Here is a 22,680-nt window from a genome sequence, read left to right on the forward strand (position 1 = left end):
TTCGACTGATATATATTGTTATTAAATTATGGTCCAGCTCCATTTTATATGCTGCTGTCATTCTTTGGAGACATTTACAATTTATTCCAGCAATTATTGAGTTAATAAAGCAACACGCGTCAGCCTGATAAACACAAAACAAATAAATCGCTCTTTTTTTTTAAATTACGCGCTAACTCTGTAAACAGGCCACGTAGGGAAGCTTAAAAGTATAATGTTCTCGCCTCAAACGATCTGAAAACGTACTTTTGAACAACAGCAGCAGAAAAGGGAGTGTTTAACTTACCACTGTGAGCTCTGCGCTGTCTGGAATGAAGCTGCAGCCGCGGTGCATTCAGAGACGGTCAGTCTGAAGAGCGCATGCGCGGCTCCTATCTTCGCACTCTGCTCCATTAACCAGCCTTGGAAACCGTGACGTCAGACCACTGTTGTGAATTCGTATTCTCAAAGAAAAAATCCGTATTCTCAAGCAGCTGCTGCTGTTTGTGTTCATAAAGAGTAAAGCACAAATTTAAACTTGAAATTTGTATTTATTAGTTATTGAAGTTGTAACTATTTAAACTGTATGTTGTATCTTTTGCAGGCGATTTAAATTATTATGAGTTTACAAATGTTTTTTATGCACAACTTCTGACTGATATGGACACAATTATCCTTTTATGTACAAGTTTATTATGGAACCGCTTTTACCCCATACAATTCTCTTTACTATATATATGCTTCCGATCGGCAAAATTATCAGACAGCATAGGATTCATTTCCACTGTTATGCTAATGACACTCAGCTATATTTATCCATAAATCCTGATGAATACAATCAATTACTTCGACTGCAGTCATGTCTTGATTACATCAAAAGCTGGAAATTTCCTGCATCTAAATTCTGACAAGACCGAAGTTGTAATCTTTGGGCCAGACAGAGTCCTCAAAAAATAAACTTCTTAACCAATCACTTAATCTGGGTGGAACTAAGTTGGCCTCTGGTAATAAAGTTAAAAATCTTGGTGTTTTATGTCTGACCAAGACATGTCATTCAAATCCCATATTAAACAAGTTTCCAGAGTTTCCTTTTTTCACCTCCAGAATATCGCCAAAATTCGAAATATTCTGTCCAGGAGTGATGCTGAAAAACTAGTCCATGCATTTGTTACTTCAAGGCTGGACTATTGTATTTCTTTATTATCAGGAAATCCACAAAATGCAGTTCAAAATCTTCAGCTGATCCAAAATGCTGCGGCAAGAGTTCTGATGAAAATCAACAAAAGGGATCATATTTCTCCAATTTTAGCTTCCCTTCATTGGCTTCCTGTTAAATCAAGAATATAATTTAAAATTCTTCTTCTAACATATAAAGCCCTTAATAATCAAGCTCCATCATATATCAGAGCTCTGATTACCCCGTATGTTCCTAACAGAGCACTTCGCTCTCAGACTGCAGGTCTGCTGGTGGTTCCTAGAGTCTCTAAAAGTAGAATGGGAGGCAGATCCTTTAGCTATCAGGCTCTTCTCCTGTGGAACCAACTCCCAGTTTTGGTCTGTGAGGCAGACACCCCGTCTACTTTTAAGACTAATCTTAAAACTTTCCTTTTTGACAAAGCTTATAACTAGAGTGGCTCATGTTACTCTGAGCTACCTTTATAGTGGTGCTGCTACTGGAGGACATCCAGATCTAATTTTCTCACTCTATAGAGTTCTACTGTCCTTCAATTATGCATTGTGTGTCGTCATTTCTGCTTTAACTTTCTGTTCTCTCTCTTTTATCTTCATAGTAGGTACACCTGGTCTGGCGTTCTGTTAACTATGACATCATCCAGAGAAGACGGCTCACACGCTATTACCATCTAATGTAGAACAGATTACTGGATCAATGTGTGCTTCTGTGCTTTTTTGTCTCTCTTGTTGTGTCTCTGCTCTGTCTTCTGTAACCCCCAGTCGGTCGAGGCAGATGACCGTTCATACTGAGCCCGGTTCTGCCGTAGGTTTTCCTTCCCATTAATGGGGAGTTTTTCTTCCCACTGTCGCTTCAATGCTTGCTCAGTATGAGGGATTGCTGCAAAGCCATGGACAATGCAGACGGCTCTCCCTGTGGCTCTACGCTTCTCCAGGAGTGAATGTTGCTTGTCGGGACTTTGAAGCAATCAACTGGTTTCCCTTATATAGGAAATTTTTGACCAATCTGTATAATCTGACCCAGTCTGTATAATATGATTGAACTTGACTTTGTAAAGTGCCTTGAGATGACATGTTTCATGAATTGGCACTATATAAATAAAATTGAATTGAATTGAATTGGAGTACCGGGCCCTTTAATAAGGGCTGTCAGGTCTCTGTATGACGGGTGTCAGAGTCTGGTCCGCATTGCCAGCAGTAAGTCGTACTCGTTTCCGGTGAGAGTTGGACTCCGCCAAGGTTGCCCTCTGTCACCGATTCTGTTCATAACTTTTATGGACAGAATTTCTAGGCGCAGCCAAGTTGTTGAGGGGATCTGTTTGGTGGCCTTAGGATTCCGTCTCTGCTATTCGCGGATGATGTGGTCCTATCCTCTCACTGGAGCGGTTCGCAGCCGAGTGCTAAGCCAGAAAAGGGTAGAGTGCCTCCTCCGGGTTGGGGAGGATGTACTGCCCCTAGTGAAGGAGTTCAAGTATCTTGGAGTCTTGTTCACGAATGAGGGGAAGATGGAGCGGGAGATCGACAGGCGGATTGGTGCGGCGTTTGCTGTGAAGTGGGCGCTGTATCGGTCCGTTGTGGTGAAGAGAGAGCTGAGCCAAAAGGCGAAGCTCTCAATTTACCAGTCGATCTACGTTCCTACCCTCATCTATGGTCACGAGCTTTGGGTCGTGACCGAAAGAACGAGATCCCGGATACAAGCGACCGAAATGAGTTTTCTCCGTAGTGTGTCTGGGCTCTCCCTTAGAGAAAGGGTGAGAGGAGCTCAGTCATCCGGGGAGGATTCAGAGTAGAGCCGCTGCTCCTCCACGTCGAGAGGAGCCAGTTGAGGTGGCTCAGGCATATGCCTGATGCCCCCCGGACGCCTCCCTGGTGAGGTGGTTTGGGCACGTCCCACCAGGAGGAGGCCCAGGGGAAGACCCAGGACACGCAGGAGGGACTATCTCTCCTGGCTGGCCTGGGAACGCCTTGGGATTCCCCCGGAGGAGCTGGCCTGAGTGGCTGGGGAGAGGGACGTCTGGGCCTCCCTACTGAAGCTGCTACCCCTGCGACCCAACCCCGGATAAGCGAAAGAAAACGGACAGACATACGGTGTATACAACGCGTTTGTCACTTTGTAATTCCTCAGAATAGAGATCATCCATGCAGAAGCGCTTGTATTCATGTTAAGGTATATTGGTGGATCTGCTCCAGCAGTGAATATCAGTGGGGCTATTGCTCACCAGTGGCACTCTTATCACACTTCTTTTACACCTCACCTCATTTGTGGAAACGTCTTGGAGTTTTACCAGTCCACTAGCGTTATTAATTCTCAACCCTGCCTCATCTCTCTCTCTCTCTCTCTCTCTCTCTCTCTCTCTCTCTCTCTCTCTCTCTCTCTCTCTCTCTCTCTCTCTCTCTCTCTCTCTCTCTCTCTCTCTCTCTCTCTCTCTCTCTCTCTCTCTCTCTCTCTCTCTCTCTCTCTCTCTCTCCCCCCCCCACACACACACACACTAAAACTCAACAAAGCAGTAACTTCTTGGACCCCTGTGGCTAATGTGAAGCTCGCAAACATAGGAGCCTTTAGCACTTGTCAGCACATCCAGGAGAAAATAGATGTCCCCATTCAGCACAACAGCTGCTGAAAGACAGTCTGGTAATCCTCATCTCTACTGACAGAGAAAGAGACAAAGCGAATCAAAGTCAAATTCTTCCCTAGGGCCAAGGCAGGCAACACTCAAACTACAGGGCTAAGGAAATACAGTAAAACTGTTATTCACGCTGGCGGTAATGGCATCTGTTAAACTAAGTCCTCAGTCACAGGTGCTAAAATAATGTTGCTCTTTTGTGTGTGGGAAAAATTAATGCAGCAGTGAGACTGCATCTACTTGCCTCAACTCAAATAACCGTGAATAAATAGAACCTTTCAGAATTAAATCAGAATTAGGAAATGTCATCAAAATAACTGTAGTTGTGAGAACTAAAGATTAAAATCTGTTTGATGCGATTCACAATATCTAATTCATGATTATTGTTTTGTTGTGAACTGAACCACCTTTAAAACCTAATCCATACCGTATGGTCTGCTTTACTCTCCACTCAACCATGAAGCCTGTGTGGCAGAATGTCATCAGAGTCATCATCGACCCACTAGCATCTGTCTACACTGACGTTCATGGAAAAATTTAGTTTTCACGCAGAGTTTGAGCTTAAACTGGGACAATGGTACCTTCAGACACAGGGTGGCACATATAAATATATACAATACATACATTGATAAAGAAAATGATGAAAATCAATCAGAAGGAGAACAAGGAGAAAATCAACACCAAGGGGAGATGCGCTGTCTGTCTTCAAGGTGTGGAGGACTTATCTCTTAACGACAAGAATACAGAATCAAAATTAATATTCTGGTGTAAAATCACCATTCTTGTGTTTCAGTTTTTTCTTCTTCTGTGTAAAGAGTGTAAAATGCAACGTATCATCGCCCACAAGAGCCTGTGATGAGAATTTTACATCTCTGAATGGAACACTAAAAACAGAATAATTGATTTTTGTGCTTGTAAGTGAAGTCTAAAGAGCTCATGCTTGCAGATGTTAATGTAAATGCTTATGAATCCAGCCATTTACCAATCAGGATAAATTCACAGCTAGAATTCTTTTGAATAAAGTCTTGATTTTCTTAAGCAAATATGGAAATCACAAAACATCATCTGTTCTGTCCTAATCCTGTTTATATGCCTTTCTGATTCGTAAGGCAACAATGTAAGATCGTACATCAAAAAAATCAACCTTCTGATTATCTGTTAAACAACCTACAACTGTGGGTTGTGGTTGGCTGCTGACACTCCAAGGTGTGGCGCCCATTAAACTTTTTTCAAACCTAATGAAACCATCCAGGACTGAAGTCCAGCAATGAGTTCAGTTGTTGGTGCACTTCAGGATGGCTCCTCGATTGTGGGTTAAAGGCATCCAATGACATGCACCTAAAGGTGAAAATCGATGATTTATGGAGGGAGCCAGATGTTTAAGGCATCCCTTTAATTTTAATAATTTGTTTTGAAGTATACAACTTGTGTGGGAGTTAATTTTATCAATGGATTTCTCACTGGGACAATGGATTGGAAACGATCGGAATCATTCAAACTCATACATCTCACCAATATAGATTCTGCTGGTAAGATATCTGAGTCTGAGCTATTCTGAAAGATAAATTAGAGTTTCATGTGGCATGGGTTAACTATATATTAATCATTGTTTTCAGTTCTTCCTTTTCACATTGAAATCTTTCAGTTGCTGTCTATGTAAAGGGAAACTGCAATACTTTGGTCTCAATTCCTCATTCATTTTGCCCCCACAGTCCCCGTTTTTTACCACTGTTCTGAGGAGTGTCTGAGAGCAACTCACTTTGATGCTGTCTCTTCATATCTCTACTTCACCCCTTTCGGCCATGTGTGTAGGACACTGGTGGATGGTGTAATAAGCAATCACAGATTTTCAACTTATCCTCTTAGCTTTGGCATTCTTCAGGTGAAATACAAAATAACTCAAAGAAATAAAAATGGCAGATTTGTGAGACTGGTAAATTGGATTGTACCACAAAACTTACTAGCTTTATTAGCTATAGTAAACCTATATGCAAAACAGCTTTTAGCATAGAATAGTCCACACAACAGTATTTTAACACAAAAATCACAATAACATTTGTCAAAAATCTTTCAATTGGCAAATCCATCCCCTTAGCACTCACTGGAAGACAGCGTGGACAACTTCTACTATCAAATAAGCTGGTGCGCTCACTCCTTGTGCCTGTTATGTCCCACTCAGTGGAGAAGCAAAGGAGAAGTTTGCTTGTGCGTCAGTGTAAAACAGAAAAAAAAATTTGCAAACCAAGATGGCTTGCAACTGTGACTCAGTTTCTGTTGCTCGTGTTTAAGAGCAGGTGAATAGATTCCCTTTTTTCGTGAACATCTTACCTCTACTTGCATGACATGGTGCCCTGCAATACTCCTAATGTGGTTTCCACTTTGAATTCATCCCAAAAATCTAATTAAAAGGCTTTTCCACTGACCTACTGTTAAACACTGATAGATTGATTATACTGGAGGACATAATAAGAACTCCGTAGATGTTGGAAGAGATGGTCTTCCTTTAGACTTTAATGCTCTATTTAGCGCTCTTCAATGCTACCAAAACACAGAGAGTGACAATTTCCTCACAACCTTATCAACATCTGACACTGTCTCAGCTTAACCACAGCTTATGATTATTGGAGAATGCACAGTCATAAAAAAAACGTTATTAATCTCATCAGTCGTAAATTCACTAAACTCGGATATAGCCACTACATTGTTTCACTGTTGCTCAGTTATCTGTAAAGGGAACAGTACAATCTGATCTGCATTTAAATTGATTTTCTGTCTCACGATTCTTTACTTCAAGAACTCAAACATGATGAATTGTGAGGAATGACACCATGCTGGATTTGACTTTGCTTCATGTATGCAATAAGACAACCTTTAACAACAGCCCTTCTTTAAACTACTGAGGGATAATGTGTATTATAACTGATTTTGATTCTGAACTGTATATAATTGGGTTTAAATCTGAATGCAACTGTGTTTGGCTGAGCTATAATTGGGTTTGATTTTAATAAGTTGTAGTAAAGGAACCAAATTGGATTTAATTTGAAATTAATTGGGTACCAGCAAATAACCTCAAGAAAAACTGGAGCTCAAAATAAATAGAATTTAAATAATTAGTAGGTTTTATTAGATAAAAGTATGTAATTAAAACGGCAACTCATGAGATAAATATTCTGCAGTCATTGTAGATAGTTGACTAAAATTACACATCTGTCACTATTATATCAGGTTTGATAAAACATAAAAGATCTGCAACTAATATTTATTTTATGCAACTATAAAATAATGTATGCTACAAAGCTATATAACACTCTTCAATGCTGTCTTTGTCTTGCAGGTCCTGGCCATGGTCTCTATCCTTTTCATAGTCATTTCTACCATCTCATTATCCCTCAACACTCTGCCAGAGCTCCAGGTTGTGGATGAATTTGGCCAGTTCAACGACAACCCCAATCTAGCCCATGTGGAAGCTGTGTGCATTGCCTGGTTCACTATGGAGTACCTGCTTCGCCTGCTGTCAGCACCTAATAAGTGGAACTTCATCAAAGCACCACTGAATATCATAGATTTGTTGGCTATATTGCCTTACTATGTGACCCTCTGCCTAACTGAATCCAACAAGAGTGTGATGCAGTTTCAGAATGTGCGCCGTGTCGTCCAGATTTTCCGTATTATGAGGATCCTGAGGATCCTGAAACTGGCTAGGCATTCAACAGGACTCCAGTCCTTGGGCTTCACATTGAGACGAAGCTATAATGAGCTGGGTTTGCTGATCCTTTTCTTGGCTATGGGCATTATGATCTTCTCCAGCTTGGTGTTCTTTGCTGAGAAGGATGAAGACTCCACTAAATTCACAAGCATTCCTGCCTCTTTCTGGTGGGCTACTATCACAATGACAACTGTTGGATATGGTGACATCTATCCACAAACCCTACTGGGCAAAATTGTGGGAGGGCTTTGCTGTATAGCAGGTGTGCTAGTCATTGCACTTCCCATCCCTATAATCGTCAACAACTTCTCTGAATTCTACCGAGAACAGAAGAGACAAGAAAAGGCCATTAAGAGAAGGGAAGCGCTTGAAAGAGCTAAAAGAAGTGGAAGCATTGTTTCTATTAACTTGAAAGATGCATTTGCCCGTAGTATGGAACTTACAGATGTGCTGGTGGAAAAAAAAGAAGAAAACAAATGTCTGGTGGACAACCACCTGTCCCCTAGTCGTTGGAGCTACCACAAACACTACTCCAACACAGATGTCAGTAGCCCAGCAAAGTCCCAGCAGTTTCAACAGGTCACACAGTGGGACTCCCCTGAAGCACTGAAACCACAGATGAATAAAACTCCTCCTCAATCCTTTGGTGCAAAGCAGCTTGACAGTCCTTACAGCCAGTCAGAGTCCCTACAAGAGCAGCATGCCAATCTTATAGATAACCAGGCAAAGACAAATATTTTGACCTCTATTCAAACCCAACCAATTTTACCTAACGTTAGCAAGGGGGAGGAACTTGCTTCTGTGGCTGATTCTTTGGCTGAAAAAGAAGAAAAAAGCTCTCTGTTACCAAGTGTAGAAAGAGGTCAATCTAGTCTGAGACACTCTATCCCTCCCCCCTTGGATTTAAGTCAAATCAGCACAATGGAAGCACATCGGGGCCCCGACAGTGACCAACCAACTACAATAATCAAAGAGGGTTTGTATGAATTTTTGTCCAGTGCCCAAACAACTGTGACTGAAGAAAAGACATTGGTGCCCCAGAGAGATGAAAGATTTGTGAAAACCAGTGAAAGAATTTGCAGCTCTGAACAAGATTATAGCAGCCCTCAAACAATTAGAACCCTAAATGTTGACTTCATGGGCTCTGAAGGTGATGTTCTTACAGCAGTTATGACACCTAAAACAACCAAAGACTCCACCAGCTCAGCCAAGCTTGATCAACTACTTTCTGAAGATGTGTTTTCCATGCTTTCTACTTCTCCCAGTTCTGGTATGCATGACACAACGTCTGTGCTAACAATACCAAATTCTCCAGCTCTGTCACATGAGTCTTCCCGTCCTGTTGGGGAGAGTTCCATAATCAGGAGCTTAGGAGGTGAAGGACAGCACACAAGCTTAAGCCATCAGGGGAAAAATCACATGGAAAAGGCTCCTACTGCTGCTGGCTCATGCATTAGCGCCAGCTCAGCTAAAGCAAGCCCTCTCAACTGCACCCAGGAGCTAGTAACTATGGGGGTGGCAGATGGTGGCAGGGAGGGTATAGCACAGGGGGTAGAAAACCAAGAAAATCACATTGGAAGTTTGACACCACCCTGTGAAACAAGTATGTGAGCTCAAGAGTAAGCATAGATTGAAGCAGAGAGGAAAAATGCATGGATTGAAAAGAAAAACAGAAGGTTTTGACGTTACCAAGACTGTTGGATGGTTACCTAGCTGAGATCTCCACCATGTTGATACAGACACTGTGAAAGCCCAAACCGAGGAAGCACAAATAAAGATGTAATTTAAAAAAAGAAGTTCTGTTCTGTCCCAAAAGACTTTTTTTGAGTTATTTTGCGAACACTGCTGTCAGTAAAAAGACATTACTGAGACCTCAGCTTGGGACTCCAGTAAAACTTTGAGTGCAGGCTCACACGTCAGTGAACCATTTTAATGGCCACCAAGTTTGTGTTGCAGGTGTTTATGCTGTAAGATTAAATTGTACGACTGTGAACCGAAAACTGACCAACTGCTAATTTTGTAAGACTCAGAAGAAAGCAAAAACAAAGCCTTGAGTAAATGAAGACATTTGTGACTGTCATGACTGTTTTGTTTGAGTGCATTTGTGTCTCTGTTGCCCTGCAATAGACTGGCGACCTGTCCAGGATGTACTCCGCCTCTCGCCCATTGACAGCTGGAGATAGGCACCAGCACCCCTTGCAACCCCACAAGGAATAGACGTGTTAGAAAATGGGTGGATGGATGTGTCTCTGTTTGGGGAGGAGTGGCTGAAATCTCCCTCCTGTTTACTACCCTGCAGTTTTTATTTAGAATGGGCAACCTGGAGCTTTAAAAGCTAGAGGACATTTTTGTTTTGAATTTGTCCATACAACTTTTAAATATATCTCCAACAAATGTAGAACAACATTCATCACTTAATACCACTGTGCATCTAGCGAAATGTTCTACAATTGTTAGAGAGTGAATAACATTAAGGACAAATACATCTGAAGAATACAGTATATGTGGTTGGGTTTGATAACCTATGTTCTGTTTTATGGATCCTTCAGTTTTTGTAACTTTTTCTATCTTTCTTGTTTTGTATACTCCTGTACTTACAACGGAAGCAGAATCTTAATGATAAAATAATGGAAAAGGAATTTTAATCAGTCATGCAACAATCGCTGTTTCGCACCTTTTTCAAAAAGAAAATGACCAGAAAGGATCAACAGATAAGCAACACTGTGAATGAACTATATAACGGATCTACAGTCATATATCAGAAATTAGAATATGCATTCTGATTAGACCGTTTGTCAGAATAAAAGTACCTTTTGAAAATAAAAAACATTTAAGGAGCTATTAAATATGTTTCATTAACTCCACATTACTGTATCAAATATGTTTTTTATTGGTGGGATATAATATTCTAATCTTATATGTTGTGCTTCCATTAGCTGGAAAGGGAAAACATCATAATTTACAGAAATGAGGGCTTGAAAACATCAAGTTTGTTTGAAATGAATCTACATATTTGTGTTTCACTCAGTGGATTAAATTAATTAAAGAAATTAGCTTTTCTATAATATTCTAATTTATTGACTATGACTGTATGAAAAGATTCACAAAGGGTGCATTTTCATGGTTGTAAGGATTGTGTAATGTACCTTGGTTCTTGTTTTGTATCTGTCACTTCATTTATATCTGTAAGAAAATCTCAGACTGCACGTCCAACCTGAAATGTGGAAACACATCTTAAAAAAAGGAAGTCCAACTGGTGAAACTGAAACTTTATGTACATGTTCCAGTCTAAGGAATATCTTGCCACACAAGAAAGTAAAATGAAAGAAATCACTCTTCTTGTCTGCAGAACTGCATTACAGGCTTCTATTGGCATTTTAAACACCGCATTGCTCTCAGGAAAACCCTCTACTGTTCTTATGTGTGGTTCCATCACAGATGTCCTCTTGCATTACTCTTCTCTTGACAAACACATTTCTGACCCACTGCCACACCCAGCCAGTTCTTACTTTTTACCTGTCCCTCTGAGGATTGTGAAGCACTTAATGAATATAATGGGATTTCTCCCTTTCTGAGATTCTAAAGTTTAGATTTATTTATAGGACTAGGTGACCTGATGTAAATGGAAAATATAAAAGCTTTTAGAGACAGACTAACTGGAGGTACATGTCATCATGCCCATTTTTATTAGCACTTCACAGAGACTGAGAACCCTTTTTTACAGAGCTCTCTAATGGGGATGAGGGGAGGCAGGCTGGCTTTTCTCCCCACATTCAAGTGTAATTGCTTTGAATATTTATTGCATTTTAGCTGCAGTTTTAAACTCGCATGTCTCATGTTCATTAAGCAATAGTCATCTGGCATTTCATTGTAAAGTGGTTTTGAAATCTGCAGATTTGCTGTGTTCAAATGTTCTGTTATTGTGATGGGCTACACGGTGATGCTGTTTTTAGCACTCTTTTCTTGCAAAATGAAGTTCCTAAGTTTAAATTCCATCTGGGGTCTTTCTGGATGCCGTTTGCATGTTCTCCTTGTGCATGTTTGGGATCTCTGCAGGTATTCCTGCTTCATCACACAGTCTAAACGTATGCCTGTTAGGTTGCTTCTCTTAATTGTCCTGGGAGTTAGCGGGCCTGTTTTTTGTTCTGTAATGGACAGCAACCTGTCCAGGGTCTACCTGCCTCTTACTCATTGAGCCCAGCAGATATGCAGCAGACCCAGGTAATCACTATGTATAGATGGATTATATTGCAGCTGAGTGTATTTGACTCCCTGGATCTGCTGGTAAAGGTACTATGCTATAAAACCATTGCATGCAACAATTATTATTAGAAAATATGGATGCAATTCATAAGTTAGGTCAAACAGTAATAAAAAAGATATTCTTTTAAAGAACTTCTCATCTTCTCTTTAGACCAGTTCCAGATTCACAAAGTCTCCTGGGGAAAACATTGAAGAAAAACACAACTTAACATTACATATGATGAACTTCTCTGGAGTTTGTCCTCTACAGGGTTTCTTCAGTAAATTATATGAACGTGGTAGGTGCCACAGCAGCAGAACTGGAAACTATTTTAAGCAATCCTAGGTTTTTTGTTATAGTAGGTTGAATGAAACAGTCAGAAGGCAAAAGGTGATTTATCCAGTCACCTCCAACTCACATTACCGAGGTGGGTGTTACATTTTTGGTTTAAAATAAGTAGCTGCTTTTTCATAAAAATAATATTGTGCTGTGTGATGTATACTTAGAACATCAGTGCCTTTTCATAAAAGATTTTATGAGAAGGTGAAAAAATATTTAATATTTGACTTTTAGCTTCTGCTTGTTTTCCAACAGAATCTCTCAAACATTCAGGTAGGTTGTTTCCGTTCTGTCTGTCATCTACATAATTCAATCAGTTAACGTTGCTTACTTTAGCCAAGGTCCAACCATACATTTTGTAGTTTTTTTTTCGTAGAACAGATTCACTTGAGTTCATTGATAAGTTTAGTTTGGATAATTTTTACATAGCATGGAATTAAGTGCACAAAAGATCAATTGGCCTTTGAAGCAAGTTAAATGTATCTGGAATAGATTTAACTGATGGCAACAATTTGAGCTTTAGGTTTTTGCTAAAACTGTAATGATTTAGCTAACAGTAGCATGTTGATTTCACACTAAAGGTAGTCATTTTTATAATGTCCAGACAGCTTGCTAGGCACAGGTGACCTCAGATAAGCTGTCGGTTTGGGAAGAAGACACATGGAAATAATCCTTTGTTTCAGCACTCATAAACTGCTGCAGATCTTTTCTTCTTTTTTTTTCTTTTTTTTTTTTTTGTTAAATGTGACCCTGGCACATAAATTATTACATTGTTATTCCTGAAGATTTGCCACCACAGGGACAACCTCACTTTCCAAGGTTGAACAATATATATAAAAAGTTAGTGTTTGGATGAGTTATTGTCCTTTATAGAGTGAGACACCTAGGGGCAAAACACAGGCATGCCGCTAAAAACCTGCTTCTTTAAATGTCATAACTGCTTGAATTATGTCACTAATCTCATAATTCTATTGTCTGTCCAACTATTTTGTGTATTTATAAAAAAAGACTATAAGATTCCAGTCAGTCAATCTGTGTAAATAACAAAAAGGTAAGACTTTTGGTTCTGTAACAAAATGATGGAAAAATAAATGTGTTAATTTAACTGTTTTTTGTAAGATGTCTTTTCTTTTGCAGTTCTTTAAAAATTTAAGAATTAACTCAGCCATGAAACAAAAAAATCACAAAAAACTATCCCAGGTTTAGAACATAAACATGCTTGTCTTATTTGCACTCCAAATTTCATAAAAATTGACAAATCTTGAACACAAACACAGCCATTTGCATCTTGCTGGCAAAACTCATTGTCCTTCCATATTGAGTATGGTTAATATAAATCAGTGAACTCTCTAATTATTTAAATTTGTCATGAATCAGGGACAGATGGACCCAGTATTCAGCCAAACAAAGCGAGGTACGTGGAATAACCAGGTTTTAATAAACAGAACTGGTTAGTGCAGGAACAGACAGTCTCAATGGTCAAAACGGGAATCCACAAACCGGTACACAGAGAGGCAGTCCAAAAACAGGCAGAAAACTCAGAAACAGGTCCAGGCTTAGGTCGGTAAACAGGTAAGCTATAAGAACAGGGAAGGAAAATCAGGATCAGGTATCAGGCTGGCTCAGAACTCCAGAGGCTAATTGGGTCAGGTCTACAAGCAAACAGAGTACGGGGAATGCTGGACAAGACTCACCAATAGGCATGGAAAACAATGATCTGGCAGAATGCAGGAGACAGAGTCAGGTATAAATAGGGGAGTGAGCAGGTGAATTGAGTAGAAACTAATTACAGGGAAACAGGTGGAACTAATCAGAGGCAGGGAAGTGACTGACAGAGAAGCAAACTGATAGGTTGGTGACTGCTGACAGGGGAGTGACAAGCTGATTGGGTGAAAACAGGGAGGTGAGCTGGCAGGTGAACAGAACTGAACTAAAAGCTTGCAGAACCCTGACTGATAATGTAAAATGAAGAACAAAACCACAAACAAACCAAACCACAAACCACAACAAAACTCAAACTATTCCATAAACCAAACTAAGACAGAACCTAAACCTAAGACAGAATTGGTAAAATGGAAAGAAACCAAAAACAAAACTCCAATCAAGACAAAATTTTCACAATCCCAGAACTACGGGATGAGGAGGAGTAGCAGCAACCATCTTTTAGTGTGATTTGTTAATTAGTTCCAGGCCAATTAATAACTACAATTCTTTTGAACATTTAACCCTTAAATGTTCAAAAGGGTGCTAGCACTCACCAAGACAATGGAGCCGAATGTCCTGAAGTTTCCGGATCCCCTATCCATTGATGAAGCCTTCAGACTTCCACTTTCTGCAAAGACAACAAGAAGATGCGCTCATTCGCCCCGCACAATCCTCATCAAATTCCGTTGGATGACCGATAAAGAGCGAGTGATGACAGCCGCCCAGAAGAAGAAGCCGCTGCAACTCGAAGGCAATCGATTGATGTTCTTCCCCGATCTACATCCAAACTGGAAAGCAACAAAACCTCTTCTGTTTGTTGTTTTGTATCGTCCACCAGGCACTTACTCTCAGTTTTTAGTTCAGTTCTCAGACTTCTTATCTGATTTAGTGTTAAACACTGACACGGTTATATAGTGGGAGATTTTAACATTCATGTTGATACTGAATGGGATAACTTTAGTGTAGCCTTTAATACTATCCTAGATTCAATTGGTTTTGCTCAAAATATTCATAAACTGATGGACTCTTGCCTTTATACTTTGGACTTTGTGCTGACGTGGCATTGATCGTGAAGAATTAACAGTATTTCCTCATAACCCTGTCCTATAGCATGTTTCATTATAGCAGATCTTTATCAGATAATGATGTGTCTTTAAAATGTCTGTCCTGATTTTTTTATTTTTTTTCCAGTGTCCTGTCTAGCAATGTGGCAATAAAAATTGATATCTTATTGCCAAATAGAGCTCGACAGATTTTACTTTCACAAGTGGAGCAAACAGCTTTCGCCATAATGCTCCGCTTGATTTGTGCGTGTAAATAGCTTTATTGTGATTCCTGCAGGGAGAATTTCAAATTATATGGACACTACAATGGGAAAGTAGGAGAGTAAAAGAAAAACAAGAAGAGAAAAAAAAAGAGAAAGAAGAGGTGAAAGAAAGAAGAGATAAAAGGAAGAGAATGATAAAACGTCCTCTGTCTGCTCCATCACCTGGAAAGAGACACAAAAAGAACAGCACAACCAATAGACATAAAGCAACAGATACAATCGTGTAACACCTTGATACTATTGCTAAATCATATGTATTATTATTTAAGCTGACATGTGTAATGTGATATCTAAAAAAAAAAGTAAAAGAAAGTAAATAAATTATAGCCTTTCTGTATATAAGTGAACATTTAATACCTGGGACCCAGCACCTGTGGGAGATTGTGAGAGTGCACTAGTTTAGTTGAAAATTATCCAGAAGGAAATGGCTTGATAGTGATTGTGGAGAACCGAAGACCCACCTTCCCCGAGCACAGAGGCAGGGGTCAGGGGACCCATAACCCCGGACTCCCAAAGGGGCCCCCAAAGCAGTGCGCCTGAGAGGGGCCTTCACAGGAAATCTACAACCCCCCCCCTGAGGAAAGAGGAGAGACGACCCCGAGGAAATCCCCCAGCCACCGCAATGCTGACGCCCCCAAGAGCCGCGGGGACGAGCCCGTGGGCTCCGCCGGCAGCCGGCCGCGCTGAAGTGGTCCCGGCCATGGGCCCTGGGGGCCAGAGGCCCCAGGGGCGCCCCGCCCCCGCGGCAGGGGCCCCGGCCGCCCCCCGGGGGGCCAGGCCCCGCGAAGCCACCGCCGGGAATGGGCCGGCGCCCACCCGGGAACCCGCCCCAAACCTGAGGACCGTCAACGCGCCAGAGGGTCAAGGCGCCCGCTAACGCAGCGGAGGAGGGCAGGACGTGGGGGGATGGACTCCGCACCTAGCGGAGACTTGAGATGATCTTGGGAGAGGGAGCGGACCGAACCCAAACCTGGAAAAAAAAAAAAAAAAAAAAAACGCTGTACACACATTCCCACATAGCATTCACATCCAAAAATCCCAAGTGGGGGGGGTCACCACAATTCAACAATACGACTGCCTGTGCCCGACCCCCGGCCCCGCCCCCGGACCAGGCGCCCCCCGGACCAGGCCCCCCAAAGAGGGGGGGCCGACACGACCCGTACGGGCCATCCGACCAGAGCCCCCCATCACCCACTATATACCTAATAAACCCCCTCCCACCCCGACCTTACCCTAGCCACCCCTGCCCCCCATCCCTTCCTGGGGAGAGCAGAGGCGTCAGCCCCAGATCCGGTAAGCCGCTGGCCAGCCGCAACAGCCCCCCGCCAAGACCCCGTACCCAGTGGCCCGCACCTCCTCCAGGCCCCAGACTCCGTGCCGCGATCGGAGATCGGGGGTGTGCAAAAGACCCCCGATCCTCCCTACGCCCGCTCAGATGTTGTGTTGTTGCATGTTGTTCTCAGGTGTGTTTAAAACTGGAAGCACCGAAGGGGGTGCACGGCATAGCCCACCCCCCCTCCGGAAGGGAGCTGGTGCCAGCGCCCCCCCTCCAAGCAACTACCCAGAACCCTCAATGTCTAAATGCGAGAGGGGGTGAAGGGAGCCGCCCGGGGCGAGGCTCACACAACATAAGCCCCCCCCCAGACGTCTTCCCCCCACCCCCCCCCCATATCGTGGCCTACATGAATGTGCGTTGTGAAAATGTTTGGAGTGAAAGTGTCTAAAATGCATGATAAAATTGGGGAGAGGGACGTCACCAAAAGGTGGCAACCTCCAGTAACGCCCTCTCCCCAAGGACCTACATGTGTGGCGGCGTGATGGAGCAGGCAGAGGGAGGAGTCCGGGGATGGGGAGCAAAGGACTGGGGAGCCAACCCAGGGAGCCAGCTCCCCTACTGACTCCAATAGGCACCCCCGCTCCCCGAAAGCCCCACCCGGAGAAAGGGGCCCCTCCAGCGGCACCACCATAGCCCGGGGGCTGGGGAGAGGCCGCAGGGCCCGCCAGCCAACCACCCACCAGGACCAACACCTCTACCTCCCCCAGCCCACCCCCCATGCCTACTGTATTTAACCCCCCCCCCAAAAAATAATTATTAATAATAATAATAATAATAATATATAATTAAATAAATAAATTAATAAGATGGGGGACCCTGGCCAGCCAGCCCGCACGAGCCATCCCAAACCCCACCCCCCAGGTGAGACCCGCACCGGGATACTACACGGACCAGGACCGGGACAGGGGGCCGGACACAAGCCCACCAGAACATCCACCAAACACCCCCCCCACACACACCACCCATAGATTTAAACCCTCCCCAACACTAACATTCAAACATCTCACCATACATTCGACACTAGACATCCAGGCTGGGTAAGTCACTACTCCCCCTCCCTCCCCTCCCCCCACTAGCAGAATGCCAACCCAAAGAAGGGGAAGAGCATCTGCCCTGAGATGTTAATGACCATGCCCCCCTACCAGCTCAACAGGCCCTGAGGACCCCCAGCGCACCAGAGGCCCCGTGCAGGGGCGGACACCCGGGCGCACGCTGGCCCAGACCCCAAGCGGCACACCCCCCGGAACCGGAACCCCCGAGGCCCCGCCGGGGCCCCCGCCCGAGGGCGGCGCGCCCCAGGGACCCCAGGCCCCCAGACCCACCCAGGACCCACCCAGCGACAGCACAGCTACCAGGTCAGTAACCCACGTCTGTCCCCGCGTAGCTCCCCAAGAGCGCCGCAAGCGGTGCTGTGGGCCACCCGTAGGCCTCCCAAGCTCCTCCCATATGGGGGCAACAGACCCTGGAGTCAGACCCACCAAGCGCCCCACTCCAAGTGCCCCCAGAGTCCCAAGAACCCCTCCACCCAGCCACTGCGCCCTGCAGGAAGCAACCCACCGCCCCCCATTCCACTAAGTGATAGTGCTAATCAAAGGAGCCCAAAGAGATCGAACAGATGTGGATGCAGATGCTGTCTCAAGATTAATATGATCCAACAAAAGATCTCTATACTGATTGATACTGAGATTCTCCTTACTTTTCCAATTCATGAGGATAGTTTTCTTTGCGATACATAGTGCAGTGAAAACCATGTAAACTATTTTATTCCCCAGAGGGCTTTCCTCAAAATTACCAAGCAAGCAAACTGATGGGGAAGGTGTAATTTTACAGCTCAAGCACTTTGATAAGTCCTTACATATCTGTGTCCAGAACCTCTGGACTGGTCTGCATAACCATAACGCATCAATATAATTATCAGGATGATTGCCTATGCAGTGTGGACAGATATTAGATTGTGCCAGACCCATCTTGAATAATCTTTGTCCTGTGTAGTGTCCTGATTTTAATATCCTCAGTATCACAGATATGCCCTGCAGATGGCAGCAATGTTGTTTCTTCTCATTCACAAATATAGTCTTTTGTTGACAGTGTCACTTCCTCATTGCGTTTTGCATTAGACTATGTGACAGGTGATTGTTCACAGGAGGCTGGCTCCCTGGTTTAATCTAGAGCTGCATTCTTTGAAGCACAATGTTAGGAAATTGGAGAGAAAATTTTACTCTACACATCTAGAATAATCCTACCTAATAGGGAAAATAGTCTAATGTTGTATAAAAAGATTATTTGCAGAGTTAGACCAGCATGTTTTTCATCAGTAATAGAGGACAATAAAAGTTATTCAAGGTTTCTCTCTAGTACAGTTGCCAACTTACACAAAGTCAGAGCTCTGATGATCCATCCATTCCAACCGTTCTCAGCAGTAATGACTTTATGGGATTCTTTTTAAATAAAATTGATTGTATTTAAGATAAAATCATTGGCATCCTCACAAACATGATTACCTTGTGCTCAGTAAGTCAGGCAACATTGGAGGAATCTTTACAACCTGATCATCTTTAAACAGGCTTTTAAAGTTAAATCTTTACTTAAGAAACCCTCTCTTGATTAAGATTACTTAATAAATTACAGACCTATATCTAATCTTTTTTCCTATTTGAAGAGTTTTAGTCAGGCTTTAGAGTTCAGCATAGCACCAACACAGCTCTGGTGAAGGTCACTAATGATATTATCATGGCCTCAGATAATGGACTTGTGTTTGTAGTTGTCCTGTTAGATCTCATTCGATACAAGTGATCACAATATTCGCCTAGAAAGACGTGAACATACTGTAAGGATTAAAGGAAAAGCATTAGGCTGGTTTAAATCTTATCTGTCTGAAAGATTCCAGTTTGTCCATGTTAATAAGAAATTTTCTTCTAACTCTAGAGTCACTTTTGGAGTACCACCGGGTTCAGTCCTTGGACCAATTCTCTTTACTATATATATATGCTTCCGATTGGGATTGGGACAGCATGGGAATAGATTCCACTGTTATGCTGATGACACTCAGCTATATATATATCCATAACTCCTGAAGAATCCATTCAATTACTTGACTACAGGCATGTCTTCAGGACATCACAACCAGGATGATTTTATTTCCTGCTTTTATATTCTGACAAGACAGAAGTTGTAATCTTTGAACTAGAGTGCTCAAAAATTAACTTCTTAATCAATCATTTAATCTGCATGGCATTAAATTTGGCTTTGGTGGACTTCCGGTGATGACTTCAAAGTGAACGGACGCGTGGATCTTGTGCTCCATAAAATATCTCCTAAAACTAACCCTCCAAATATAAATGACTGAATAAAAAAAAGATTATACACCAAGCCACATCGAAAATATGACGAGTACCAAACCAAAAGGAGGAAAAGGGAACAAAGGGGCCGAGGACGAGGAGCAAACAGATGAAACTAACACCAGAGATGAAGAAATCTTAGCGGCTATCCATGCTCTTCGAAAAATATTTCATGACTCAGCTCCAAGAAGTTGTAAGCTCGAACCAGGGGATCAGGGAAGCAATAAATATATTCTCTGAAAGACTTGAACATGCAGAAACCCGCATTAGCGCTGCGGAAGATGGGATAAACGTCCTGGAAGCGAATGTCCCAAAGCGCAACGGGACATGCTAGCACTCACCAAGACAATGGAGCCGAATGTCCTGAAGTTTCCGGATCCCCTATCCATTGATGAAGCCTTCAGACTTCCACTTTCTGCAAAGACAACAAGAAGATGCGCTCATTCGCCCCGCACAATCCTCATCAAATTCCGTTGGATGACCGATAAAGAGCGAGTGATGACAGCCGCCCAGAAGAAGAAGCCGCTGCAACTCGAAGGCAATCGATTGATGTTCTTCCCCGATCTACCTCCGGAGGTCCAAGAGAAGTGACGAAAGTTTGACTGGGTGAAGGCCCAACTTCATAACCTTGGCATCGAGTTTGGATTACAATACCCGGCCAAGATGAAGCTTTTCCTCGACGGGGGTGGGACCGTAACTTTCCTTACTCCAGCCGAGGTACAAGATTACATCAAAACAGTGGAGAAGGAACGACTTCCACCCACAGAGACTACTATGGACTAAGATGTTGGTATGTGCTATCTCAATTTTATAATCGATTCAGTTAGCATAAAACTTGGGTCACTGGCCGTTGTGCCATAACATGCAACAACCTGTGGAGGGTTCAAACCGATATTCGTTGAGCACAGGTTACTGCTCACACTGTATGGTGTTTGTTTTCTGCTCCTGGGCAAGTTATTGCATCTTGTCACTGGTCACAGGCTAGAGGAGTCGCAGTTCTAATCCATAAATCAGTTGCTTTTAGAACACATAAAATTATCTTAGACCCAAGGGGCAGATTTGTTATAGTCAAGGGCTCTCTGTTAAATCAAGAAATTATCCTGGCTAATATATATGGTCCCAACAGCGATGATGACTTATTCTTTAATAACTTGTTTATGATCGTGTCTTCTTATCAGGGAGAAATAATAATGGGTGCCGATTTTAAATGCACGCTTAACCCCTATTTTTAAAAACAGTGGACCCTTCTCATACCCGACCCCACAAAACGATTGAGCACTTTATTTCAGAGCTTCATCTTTGCAATATTTAAAAATATAGGAATCCTACCAACCAAGATTTTTCTTGTATTTCAAACACCTACTCGACTCAATCCTGCCTCTATTACTTTTTAATCTCCAAAACGCTGAAGGATTCAGTTTGTGATTGTGGACATAAACGTATTATACTTTCAGACCATGCTCTTCTATTTTTACATTACCATTACAATTCCTACTCGAAAGGACAGACACTTTGGCAACTTAGCCCGAGGTGGCTACGCGACCAGAATTTTCTACAATATGTAGAAGATATGTATTCTTCGCTACAAATACAGACGAAACATCAGCCTCTATTAGGTCGGAAGCATTTAAAGCCTATATTAGAGGTCAGATGATATCCTACACGAGCCACATGTCTAACTGGATGCATATCCATATGACAGAACTACATACCCAGCCATCACAGTGTCTCAAGACGTCTCAAGATGTCTGAATAAGAAGAATCAAGACGTCTCAAGACAGTTGTGCACATCAAGACGTCTTAGGACATCTTAAGACAAATATCTGAAGACATGCACCCACGTCTTAAGACATGCAATTGCAGGAAATGGGATGCTCTCAGACAGTATTTTGTGTCTTAAAGACATTGAGTGTCTTTAGATGTCTTAAGACATCTTTTTTTTGTCTTAAGGCATTCAAATCTTAAGATGGCTTAAGACACCCTTTGCAGCCTGTCTCAAAAGCATGGCGAAGCTATCTTGTTTTAACAGGAGTTTTATGATTATAAAATTTGGGGGCAAAATGGGAAAATATGGGCATCATGGGTTGTGTTGCCATTCAGGCATGAATCTGAAAGGACCTTTGTTTTGAAGGAGCTCTTATTTTGAAGGGCAGTTTTTGCTAACATTCCAAATCTCAGGTTTGTTTTCAGTTAGTACAACAGTTAGTACAGCAGTTGGAGGTTAGCAGAGTTCACATTTTGCTACATTTCTGTGTTCAACTACCTGAATTTATCACTGTTAACGTCACAGAGGCAACGTCGTAAGTTGATAATTTCATAATTACATTGTAAAAGTAGCAAATTGATATGCTGGCCTGGGCCACTCTATGATTGGTGACTGCAACCGCTTTGCAGAGGACAAACACCAGAGGATAAAGGACTTGGGTAGGTACATTTTCCATACATTTCATATACTAGGTCCTGAAGGTGTTTGAAGCTAAGTCTTGATATTTTTGTGGTACTTCAGTTATTGCTCATAAAAATGGTGTCAGTATTGAAAAATGAATGGTGAAGAGGATTGCTTTGTTGTATACCCTTTGAACACTGTCAACACCAAATGAGGAAACAGCAGAAAATACATCTGTGCTCGGCCTTCCAGGCTACGCCCCGGTTTACAGGCCATCAGGATCAGCCACAGTGATACCTGCAGCTGAACTTAATCAAAGACATGGGCTTGGTAGGGAAATCTATGTTACAAAAATAAATTACTAAAATAGTTGTGTTATTAAAATATTCTTGGATGTTCCTTCAACGATGACTAAAAAAAGTAACAAAATAATGTTATTTACTGTAATTAATTTCTTAACAGGGTTGCACCTTGGAACCCAAATGCCAGAGCTATCCCACCTGAAAG

The 22,680-nt window shown here is 42.4% G+C and overlaps 1 protein-coding gene and 1 long non-coding RNA gene across 3 annotated transcripts in view; one reads left to right on the forward strand and one right to left on the reverse strand.

The window, feature by feature from the left end:
- LOC105920836 (potassium voltage-gated channel subfamily B member 2) overlaps positions 1–11,892 on the forward strand; it is a 32,018-nt gene extending 20,126 nt beyond the window's left edge. For both annotated transcript variants that reach the window (XM_012856476.3, XM_036137818.1), the window contains exon 3: positions 7,129–11,892. In XM_012856476.3, coding sequence (XP_012711930.2) covers positions 7,129–9,111 — 1,983 coding nt within the window. In that variant the 3' untranslated portion in view covers positions 9,112–11,892. The remainder of the gene's footprint in view (positions 1–7,128) is intronic.
- Positions 11,893–13,386: 1,494 nt separating this feature from the next.
- LOC118563326 lies at positions 13,387–20,681 on the reverse strand. The gene is made up of 3 exons (XR_004931144.1): positions 20,129–20,681; positions 14,341–14,414; positions 13,387–13,659 (listed from the first exon to the last, which is right to left on the reverse strand). It is a non-coding gene; the product is annotated as an uncharacterized LOC118563326 (long non-coding RNA).
- Between the last annotated feature and the right edge of the window lie 1,999 nt (positions 20,682–22,680).

The sequence above is a fragment of the Fundulus heteroclitus genome, chromosome 6 (genome assembly GCF_011125445.2).
Source record: "Fundulus heteroclitus isolate FHET01 chromosome 6, MU-UCD_Fhet_4.1, whole genome shotgun sequence".
NCBI lineage: Eukaryota > Metazoa > Chordata > Actinopteri > Cyprinodontiformes > Fundulidae > Fundulus > Fundulus heteroclitus.